Genomic DNA, 11,890 nt, shown 5'->3' on the forward strand with positions numbered 1-11,890 from the left:
TCAAAAGTCGTATACCACTCGTAGACCCGTGTTTTTGATAAAGCACACTCGCCATAGGCTTTCTGCAACATTTTCAACGATTCGGCATACGAAATCCCGTTCAAAAGGCAAAACAAATTCTTTGTTCGATATTTTTATCCGTAGTGAAAATCGCAGAGCACATCTGCGGTTGACTGATATAAATAATTGCTAAAAACAAGCTAATTACAGATTACGAGTACGCTCAAACTCTGCGACACTATAGAAGACGGTTGTACCAGGAAAAAAATTTAGACATATGTGTAACGCACTCTTTTTAAATGAACAATTCCTGATATTTTTTTGACAGAATGTAAACTCTGTAGACGAATTGGTCTTTTATCACTACCAAGTGCACTAGATCCAGGTCTTTCTGATAACGCAGAGCCGAGGGTCGGAGGAACATCTCATGACTTTGAAAGCATTAGGCGAATGTCGGTAAAAGCTTTTATAAATTTAACATAAAAGTTAGTCGTAGGCCTCATTTTAACTCATTTTCCGATCCAACATTTATGCATACATACTAACAAAGATGACGCAATAACTAAAAATATTTGCATCAAATGTTACAGTGTGGCAATGATGGTCTAATATACCGGATTCAAATATATTCTAAAAGATTTCCCCATATGTTCTTTTGCTCATTAAAAGTTTAGAAGTTTTTAATAAAGGGTACAGCTACAAGAAGGACCAGCTCACACGCCTTAACGCATGCAAAATCACGTCGTTCGTTCATCGTTCATGCCTGAAAAGTGTATTACATAGAAAATCATGTGTTTTGTCCATCGCCAGTTTGAACTAAGGCAGTCACGAAAAGTTGAGAATAGAACTATTTCTTATTTGTAAACGTCACATTTTCACTGCAACAAATTCTGGCCTACATCTAACAGATGTAATGGTCGATCACGGCACGCGTAAAAATAGCAGCATACATACACATACCTTTATATTTACTTGTATAAACGCTTACATACAAATGCAAACACGTCGCGTGCACAGCTAAATTTTTTTTACGCCTCATACAAAGACATTAAGAATTCCAATTTATCCAAATTGATACTCGTATACTTTGGCTTGGGGTTGTTATTGTTTTTGTGTTGATTTTTAGCAAATCTTGAAAAACGCTTAAAACCGACAACGTTCGTCTTGATCGGCTCAGTACGCGCGGAAATGTTAGCCACAAACGATCGTATTTTAGCCAAAGAGCTGAAGCAGAGGCGGCCGTTGTGCAACACACGTTTTGACTTATTAGCCGCTACTCGTGCAATATTTATCGTCACGCTTTTTGTACTCACATTGAGCATTCATTTCGATTTGATCGAGGCGCGAACTGCGGATGTGTTGAAAGTGCAACTACCACATGGCGGTGTCCTGGTCGGCCGCCATCGTGTCTCGCACAAAGGTCGGCATATGCGAGCCTTTATGGGGGTGCCATATGCATTGCCACCTGTAGGCGAATTGCGCTTCAAGGTGTGTTTCACTCTATATGTGTGTGTGTGTGTGAGTGTGTCAGTGAGAGAAAAAATAAATAAAGTGTGTAATCAACGTAGTGAATTTAATATTGTTTATATCAAAAAAATGTACTTCAAAATGTGACGAAATACAGTGAATTGTGTTTCAAAGTATTGCCACGCTTGATAGCGCATTATAATTATCTAACATGACATGGGACGCAAAACTTAAAGTAGAAATTTTATTTTTCTGCTGAGCCATCCAAATTGAGAAATTGATCTATAACTGAACACAAAAGCAACAATATTACAAAATTAAATGCTTAAATATACAGTGAATAAATTAGTTTACCAAGAATTGAATATTCCAAAAATTTAAATTAATACATATTCATGTTGGTATGATCTTAATTTAGGATATGTCATTAAGACTGCGGATTGTGAAATTGAGAAAATCAAGAAATTGAGCAAAAGAAGAGTTACTTGGCACTTACCCCCTTTGTTGGGGTTTTGGCCGAGCTCCTCCTCTTATTTGTGGCGTGCGTCTTGCTGTTGGTAGGAACAGGGAGGAAAAGGGAAGAACCTACAGTTTCAAGCCGAATTCGAACGGCAGATATTTTTTTTTTTTATGAGAAACTTTTGCAAGGCAGAAATACACTCGGAGGTTTTCCATTGGCTGCCGAGGGGCGGCCGCTATTAGAAAAAAATGTGTCTATTATTTGATATTCAGATGGCAGAAATATTATTATTAAATAATAAAAAAATACTTTTGAATGGTGGTAATCTGACCAGCAGTGGAATATTTAAATTTTAATATTTAATATTTAAAAATAATAACTCTGACTAAACGAAATCTTTCGTGCAGCGCGTAAAGGTCAAAATAAAGATTTCCATCACTGTATTCAAAAACAAAATTTATTGATTAATTTGCGCCACCTTGTATATTAACTTAATTTAACGATATGGGAAATTTGGTGGCGCTGGTGAACAAGTCGTGGAAATATAAGAGTTGTTCAACAAAGACAATGACAGACCCAGATTTGTTCTATATAGAAAAAGAAGTCACGTATTATTTTACTCTGAAATAAGTAGGGATATGTTAAAAAAATAGGGCATTTTAAGCGGTTATATACAGTTAGAAGGCCGAAAAAAAGCGAATTTTCCAGATTTTTTTTGAAAACTTTTAAATTTATTGATCTAAAAATTTGTACACATATTATCTTATCTTTTAACTGTATTAAGACTTAATATTAGTAAAAATATTTATTTGGAAAGGAGCTACAGCTGATCTCCTCTCAAAGAAGACGTTTTGCGGGGAGCCCTATATCTTTGAACAGGATCGCTTGAAATTAAAAAATCAAACAGATTTCGTCAAAGTAATGTTATATCTAGTAATTAATTGAAGGAATAAGGAAAATACATTCTTTTTGACAAAATGGCGTTTCTTAAAAAAATAGCTTTTTGACCAAAATTTCGGCCTTGAATTGTTAAATCTTCGATTAATTGCTAAAAAATATATTTAAGAAGCTCGTGTTCAAATTTGTTCGGTTTAACCGCTCATGTTGAGCACCGACTTTGAAAACACCATTCTGAGAAAAACCCGTTTAAAGTTTGCGTTGTACTTTCAATCACTCTGAAACGCCTTTTGTAACTTGCCTGTAACTTCGAAAATATTCACCGGAACGATATTAAATTTTCTGTGTGTATTCTTAAATTCATGTACATTAAGAAAAAAAAATAAAATAAAATCGATTTTTTTTTATTCTAACTGTATATAACCCCTTAAACATATTCGCTTCAAGAAACCGCAAAGAGCGTAGAAAACATAAAGTATAATTTTTGGTTGAACTGGTAACCAGATTTTGGTAGTATCAGACATATTTTCAGTTTTAATCAAAATCTAAAGATAATTTTGACAAAGCCTCAAACAATTCTCCATATATTTTTTGTAGAACGAATGAATTATGACCGTCTAATTCTTCTTCAGTGGAGTTTCTTTTAAAACTCGCTTTAATTCTAACTGATATTCAGTCCCTTCACAGTACATAGTTTCCATTCCCATAATAGAGTAGGGTCTAAAATTTGGGCAGGAATGTTTTTTAATAACATCTCAGTTATTTCTGAAAATCACTTTAACATACGCATCCATGCATAGTTCGCGCAGAACTGATTATAAAAATGCGAGGTTGCCGAGTGATGAGTCTATAGATAACATCGCGCGAAATAATTCATATTTTACTGCATACTGAGTTTTTACATCATTAAAAAACAAATTTCGTTATTTTTACTGTAAAATAATTATAATTACAACAATAATCTTTAACATTCAACATTGATTCAATTTAGTGTCGAAATATGGTTTAGCATTGTTATTGTAATTAGTGTAACAACTGTAGTTAGAAAAAATGCAAACATTGTAATAAAATATAAAATGTATTTAATATATTCTGGTTGCATCTTCTTACAAAAAAAAAAAATAAAAATGAGAAATTATCCCCCTAATAGGGTAGCTATTTCGTAACAGGTCAGTCCTCCCATAAATTTCATTATATTGCATTGTTTACATTATTCAAAACAACCCAATTATATATACGTAGAGATGCATATGCACGAGTACATTACGAATGCTTAAACTTAACAACGAAATTAAGTGTTAAGTGAAGCAATAAGATCGAGTATTCGGCAGCACCAATAAAAAGTTCACGAACTTCTACAGCGATTCAGTACGATCATAAAACGATTGGCTTTTCCTTATAGTCACATGCAGGGTACTCCCCTCCGTTTTACTACAATGTATAAGCACAAATTCAGCTTCGGCTAGAGTTGCATGCCTCGATTTTGGTGCCGACTTCGATTACAACAGTCCGCAAATATGTCGGAAAAGTTTCCTGATACATTTTTAGTAGTGTAGTGCGCAAATAAGTGTAACAATCGTAACACTTGCATATTACAATGGGAATACAACAACAAAATGTATACAGGGTAACAGGGTGTGCATGCGTTACTGTGCTTAAATCAATGTATCCAATTCTTCTATCTCCGTCACAGTAGTATGCATTACAAGTCGCCATTGACATTCAAAAATAAATGGACGTATAAGCAAGGATACTTTTTTTTAATTGCCCCAAAAAATTAAGTCCTAAACTAATCCGAACCTTCTGAATGAAGTTGTATGAAATAAAAAACTTATGTGTGTATTAGCGATCAATATTAATATTACACCTGGCATAATTTAAACAATATAAGGAAACGAAAGAAAATTTACATCAAAAATAGATGCGAATTGTTATGAATTATAAATTTACATTTTGAAGTTTTTATTTAAGTCACGTATTAAAAAAAATTTCTTATGAAATTTCAGACTAGTTGTGGCCTACGCGTAACTTCCGTACAAGATAGCTGGGCATCAAAGAAATGCATATTTTATCATTATAATTCATTACAAAAGTGCTTTGCAAACTGCTTATTTTTCTTTTAGCTTTAGGAATAAACTGAGTACTGTCCCCTTGTAATATTGCATTTTTCCCCCTCTCATAGCATTTCTATACAAGTGAAAAATATATCTACTATATACTATATATATCTCATATATATTTTGCTCTATGGAGGCAGCGGAAATAATTAATGCTGACTAAAAATCTGCTCATTGCTGTCATTACAAACACATCAGGGCCGAATGTGATCAGCAATGTCTTGTAGGGTTCTTAAGTTAAGTAATATACCGTTTTTGATAGCTAAAAAAACATAATAGTTTGGAAAGTAATTTGCAGAGTTTTTTCGATACAATTTTTTTTTTTTAATGACATGAAGTAGAAAACCCTTAGTGAAAAATAACAAAATTCAAAATTTTTCAAACTTGCAGCTATCAGGGATTAGTTAAAATTGTATTGTATATAATATAACCTACTAACTAAAAACCGAAAACAACCGAACCTCCAAACAAAAAAATGATTTTTAAAATAATCTTTTAGGTATTATGCCATGCAATCAAATTCACCAGAAATGACCTAAGTAATAATGTGCTTAAGTACCTAGAACGTCTTTCCAGTACCTTTGTATTTTTGCCGTCATAATTTACAAATGGTCCTGTGTCATCAGTTTTAAATTGGTCCAGTTTTCCATATGAATGAGCAGGCCCGAGGTTCTTCCTTTATAGGTAAATTATATATTATCTATCTCTTTCCGAATACTGAGTACTCCAGCTCTTAAGTCTAGAGAGAACTGGTTACAGATGCTATTCAAGAGAGTGCTTCATTGCTTAACCAGCCTCAGTTTGTGAGTGAAAGTCGTCAAATACATTGGAAAAGCAAATAAATCGTAAAATCAAGCAAGGGTCTGATAGGTAATAGGTAGTTCGTGACACACTCTGTCCCAACTGCACAGTACCTCCTTAAGATGTCGGTAAATAAGTGATAGTGGTAGGTATTTCCACCATATCAGTGAGACAAATAGGGACTACAAAGAGCTAGCTGGAACTCTATTTCAGGCCGTATATAAGAGTTATAAAGTTGAAAGCATCTATAGGATATTATTTTCATTAGGCTACGTTATACATCAAATCCAGCAACCCCTGTCTGTACAAAGCCGCTTTCGCGAGTAAGCATTTGTCGCATTTTTACTTTTTCTTAAATCTCTTAGGGCACAATATAACGACCTCGTTACTAAAAAACGACTACCTCCCTCCCCCTTGTTGAGTTTGAGCAAGCGTTATCTACTAAGTAATAGAAAATAATTAGAAAAAATACTTACTGGCTTCTTGGAGTAAGTAACAACGAAATTTTTTTATTATTAAACTATAAACGATTGTTGGTGCACCATTTCCCAAATACGATGAGATCACATTAAAGATTGATGCGACGGAAAAGCTTAACGTTGTCTGCAAACATTAAACAACTTGAAAGCTTAAAACACTTTGGCGAATCGTTTGAATCGAAAATTTGAAATAAAAATTAGATTTAAATTGGTCAACTTTAACAACGTAAGCTTGTTGTTCATTCCAGATACTAAACAAAAAATCAAGGAACTTTCCACTTATGCCATATCCACACGTTTACCCAAAAGAAACTTTGTCGAAAGTCTTAGGGAAATCCATGTAAACAACGTCTATTTGAGTGTAAGCAACGTCAATTGCTTGATTGAAAAAGCTTCTCATTGATCATTCTAAATCTGAGTAGTGTACAGACTTACTTTTCGCCATAAACTTACATGTATGTTAGGAATATTTTCTTCACACAAATCTGCTCACCCGATTTTAATATTTTGAATTAATTTTTTAACCAAGTGATCCGGGTCAAATTCGAACCATCAAATTAATACATTATACATATAATTAAATTATATATGTGTGTACATTAGGGCAGGTCATTTATTTTCGACGTCTTTCTTAGCATAAACGGATTCTGCATAAAGAAGGAAAAAAGTCAATTTCGGGTCTCCAAATTTTAAAGGAGATATCTTTAATTAATGCCAAATTAATACCATGATTACTACAGGGTGCGCCATTTTTTATGTCGGTATGAAAACATTGAATAACTTTGAAAAAAAAAAAAACAACTGACTTGTTAAAGTGAGGGATTTTATGTTAAGTCAGGTGATCTGGAAGGCGTCGATGTCGATGTCGCCTCTTTTTGACACTATACGTACCGGGAATTTTCGTTGCAGAAATTCAATTGTTGTATTCGCAGTGTGGCATGACACACCGTCTTGTTGAAACCAGTAACCGTCTAAACCTTTCTCACACATTTGCGGGCAGACATAATAAGCCAACTTACATCGATATCGGTTTCCATCGACCGTTTCGTTTTCTCGGTAAAAATATAACCCAATGATGGTTTTTGGCGCAAATGCGGGCCCAAACAGTTACTTTACGGTCATGCAATGGCGTTTCATGGATCTCGTGTGGATTCTCAGCTCCCCAAATGCGGCATTTTTGTTTATTCACGCTGCCAGAGAGGTTAAAATGTGCCTCGTCAGTCATTAAAATTTGCTTCCACAAATTGGGTTCAGTGTCAACCATTCGAGCGACTGTTTGGCCGTATTCCAAGCGACGTGAATGGTCTGTCGGCAATATTCTTTGTGTCACTTGCACTTTATACGGAAACAAATTTAAATCTTCCCTTAAAATGCCGAGCGCGACGACGATACGACACTGTTGGCTTCTGGGCAACGCTCTCCCGCACTGCTTCAACAAGTTCATTGGAACGTCTTGGTCGTTGATGAAGAGCATGTTGACGATCTGCTACTGTTCCGTGCTCAAAAAAATTCGACACCAAACGACGAATAGTATTGTGAGACGGTGCCTGTTTGCCGCAATACTTTTTGCGATATGCGCGTTGAGCTAGAACAATAGAACGACTATTTTCGGTGTATAGCATTACTATTTCAGCGTGTTATTTCAGTGTAAGCGATCCATGGTTGAAATTGTACTGAATTTACGTATCGAAAGCATGTACTCGTATACTGAAGTCGATCGGTTGATAAATGAAAAAGTTATTCAGCTTTTACATACCGACATAATAGATGGTGCACCCTGTATAGTATTATGTATGTAATTTTTTTTTAAATAAACTTTTATTAAAGAACTTTCCGATAGGAAGAATTTATTTTGGATATCTAATATTATCTAAAGAAGCAATAACTCGTAATCCAGGGAATATAAGTTAAGGGATGCAGCGGTAAGAGTTAAAATCACATTTCGATTTCGTCATTTTATACTATTACTAATTAACACGAGTTATAGAACATTTTTGTCAGAGAGGAACGACTAGAAAACACTAAACGAAATTGTACGGCTGGGAAAAAAATACAAGTTATCTAGGTGACCATACATTTTCTACGCGTTATTCAAAAGACCCAGCTTCATTACGATTTACATGTAACGATATTTAATTTACTGAGTTTGCGAGTTATTGCGGTTCTACTGTTTATATAATTTTTTAATTTTGTAATAGAAAGACTGGTCGTGTAATATTTTGTTTATGTAAATCAAACAAAAACCTGCCAAAACACCAAAAACAATTAAATATTTGAAGACCTATTTTTAACATTTCTTTTCTAATCATAAATTTGTCTACAATTCACACGGTATGCATTCATAGTTATTTTGGTTTCGTTTTTCTACCGTCTATCTTCATACTCGTAATATTCTCTATGTTCGCAATAATTAAAGATACCTTTTTTAATTTGGAGTACTCGATATTCCCGCTTTTTCTTAGAATTTAAATATGCTATGATCAATGTCGAAAAATATATAATAGTTCCACACAAATTGGCACACCCTAATATACAAACATGGCCAACTAAAGTTAGGCATCTACATTATTGGCTTATCGCATAAATGCTCCTGATAGCTATGTATTCGCGTGTAAGCATTCATGCATAAATTATGCAAATTGTTTTACGTTAACACTATTGCCTAACTGGAGACAGCTAGTAATATAATATATTCAAAATAAAAGTGTTTTTGCTCAAAACGTACTATCAGCGGGGCTAACGAAATATTATAATAAATAATTATAAATTCAATTAATTGATTACTCGCAAAATACAAATGCCTGTATAAGAAATTAGGGGATATTTCGCATAAAATATGAATTAAAATTAAACTTCTATGTGTTGATTAAATTTCTACACAGCCACCTGTACCTTATGGCGCGTGGGTCGGCGAAAGGCATGCCATACAAGATTCGCCAAAATGTATACAACGTGATCCCTATCGGCGTGATATAGAAATTGAAGGCAACGAAGATTGTCTCTATCTGAATGTTTATACACCTGAGGTACGTCATAAATACATACATACATATTTACTATCATACTGACCTACACCAACTTACTTCTAAATAGGAGCTTCCCAATACGGCGCCCTTACCTGTCATGGTCTACATACACGGTGGTGGCTTTCAATGTGGTTCAGGCATTAGCAGCTTTTATGGACCGGAATTCCTACTTGATCATGATATTATTTTGGTTATAGGCAACTATCGCGTTGGTCCGCTCGGTTTTCTCAGCACTGAAACGCTTGATTGTCCAGGCAATTTTGGGCTAAAAGATCAAGTTGAAATTTTAAGTTGGGTACAACAAAATATCGCTGCCTTTGGTGGTGATCCTACCAGTGTTACGATTTTTGGTAATAGCGCGGGTGGAGCTAGCGTCACATACCATATGCTCTCGAATTCATCCAAAGGTAATACTAAGAAATAAAAATTTGCTCCAAAATATTCAGAAATAAACTTCTTCTCTAGGTCTCTTTCACAAAGCTATTGCGCAGTCGGGTACCTATTACAATCCATGGGCTCAACCTCAATACAAGGACTTATCGGCAAATCGTGCACGCAAAGTAGCACAATTAGTTGATTGTGATGCTGAGGCAAAATGGCCAGAACTCTTAAACTGCTTGCGTACCAAGAGCGCCAAAGAAGTTGTTGCTACACTCTATGAACTTTTTGTAAATCAACTGAGGATTAAATAATTTGAACTTTGTTTGTTAATATGTATACTTGTTTTCCTCCAGGAGTGGGACTATGATCCGATGGTGCCCTTTCAGCCAGTGATAGAGCCTGCACATGAGGGTGCTTTTCTCACAGTTTGGCCACGTGATGTCGGTTTACCGCACGGTTTCTCTTTGCCATTCATGATTGGCGCCACCTCAGAGGAAGGTTTACTCAAAACGGCACCACTGCTCAATATACCTGGACTCTTAGATGAGTATAAACAACAATTTGATACGATTCTACCAATTGAGCTGCAATACGATCATCATTCACCAGAAGTGCGAGCAGAAATTACAAAGAAGGTTGAAGAGTTTTACTTTAAAGAGGGGCATACTTTTGACAAATACAATCATCAGAATTTGACAGATGTAGGTCTTTACAAAACACTAAACAGCGATATGTGGGCTTCTCTATACCTCATATCTTTTTTCTTTCTTTGTTAGCTCATCTCAGATGGCTGGTTTATTGCCGGCATCGATGAATATATACGCCAACGGGTGGATGCCAAGAAGTCACTGAAAATGCCACCCTTCTATGTATACCTCTTCGAGCATCGCAGTCCAGCTAGTTTTTCAGAACTCTTCAAAGGTGGAAGAGAGGATTATTATGGTAATAACAAGAATGAGAGTAGTCGAATAAAGAAACCTTTTTGAGATTTTCGTAAATGCTATAATAAAGCTTTTTTCTTCACCAGGTGCTTGCCATGCTGAGGAGCTGCAATATCTCTTTCCAGTGGCGATGGAGTTATTCGTGAGCGCTTCACCCACTAAAAGCGATATAGAGCTTCGCGATGCTATGTTGCAAATGTGGGTGAATTTCGCTAGAGAAGGGTAGGTTTTATATACATATATCAATGTGCAATGAAATATTATATTCTCCTTTGTCTGTCTCCGCATAGCAATCCAACGCCTGAAGGCTCTGATCTCACAAAATGGGACGAAACGAACAGCTATCCAGTGAATTATGCTCGTCTAGGTCATAAAACACCAGAAGAGTTTACCATACTGCAAATGGAGCGTAACATATATGTTGATCGCATGAACTTCTGGCATCAACTAAGGCCCCATGTTCCAGCCGAAGTGCGTAAAGGAAGCCAGAAAGATGAATTGTGAAGCAAATGTGTATTTAGTAGTAGTAGTAACTGTAAAACATTATAATAAGGATTCATTCATATTGTATTACTCATAATATTAAGTTAGAGATAATAAAGGGCTTTCCAATAACAGGTGTTATTTAGATCAGATTACAGATAATTATCGACTTTTATGGCCGGAATTGGATGGTATTGATCTGGACAACGTTTATTTTCAACAAGACGGCACTACGTGCCATACAAGCAACGCAACCATTAATCTTTGACGGGAAAAGTTTCCGGACCATGGTCTCTCGAAGAGGTATTCACGATTGGCCACCGAGATCTTGTTATTTAACACCTTGTGACTTTTTTCTTTGGGGCCACGTGAAAGAGAATGTCTACGCCAACAGCCCAGGGTCGATTCAAGATCTCAAAGATGGAATTCGTGAGGCTATCGAGGACATAGGGCAGCCACTTTGCAGTTCGGTTATGGAAAATTTCATGAAAAGAATATTGTCCTGTAAGCGTGGTCGTGGTGGTCATTTTCCTGATGTTATTTTCCACTATTAACGGCATACCTTCCTCTTTATAATGAAATAAACATCCGATCATTTATATTAAAAAATAGCATTATTCTTTGAATATCAAAATAACACCTCTTATTGGAAAACCCTTTATATTCAATATGAGTGTATGTGTGTGTGTTATAAAATGAATAAATTAAATGTGTACTCCATGAACAGTTTTAAATTATATTATATGTATTTAATTGTTATTGGTACTTCTTGGCTCAAGGACAATCCATAGAGAGATAACTTGCCCAGCAGCCAATGAACCTGAAGCGACAGCGCTCC

General features: G+C 35.4%; 1 protein-coding gene across 1 annotated transcript; it reads left to right on the forward strand.

Moving 5' to 3' along the window:
- The first annotated feature begins 1,188 nt into the window (after positions 1 to 1,188).
- On the forward strand, positions 1,189 to 11,204 carry LOC129239001 (carboxylic ester hydrolase-like). The gene is made up of 8 exons (XM_054874257.1): positions 1,189 to 1,488; positions 9,104 to 9,247; positions 9,315 to 9,654; positions 9,713 to 9,915; positions 9,982 to 10,329; positions 10,405 to 10,570; positions 10,656 to 10,791; positions 10,860 to 11,204. Exons 1-8 carry the CDS (start codon positions 1,189 to 1,191, stop codon positions 11,071 to 11,073), a joined length of 1,851 nt encoding a protein of 616 aa, XP_054730232.1. The 3' UTR covers positions 11,074 to 11,204.
- Positions 11,205 to 11,890: the final 686 nt, after the last annotated feature.

Source organism: Anastrepha obliqua, chromosome 2 (genome assembly GCF_027943255.1).
Source record: "Anastrepha obliqua isolate idAnaObli1 chromosome 2, idAnaObli1_1.0, whole genome shotgun sequence".
Lineage (NCBI taxonomy): Eukaryota > Metazoa > Arthropoda > Insecta > Diptera > Tephritidae > Anastrepha > Anastrepha obliqua.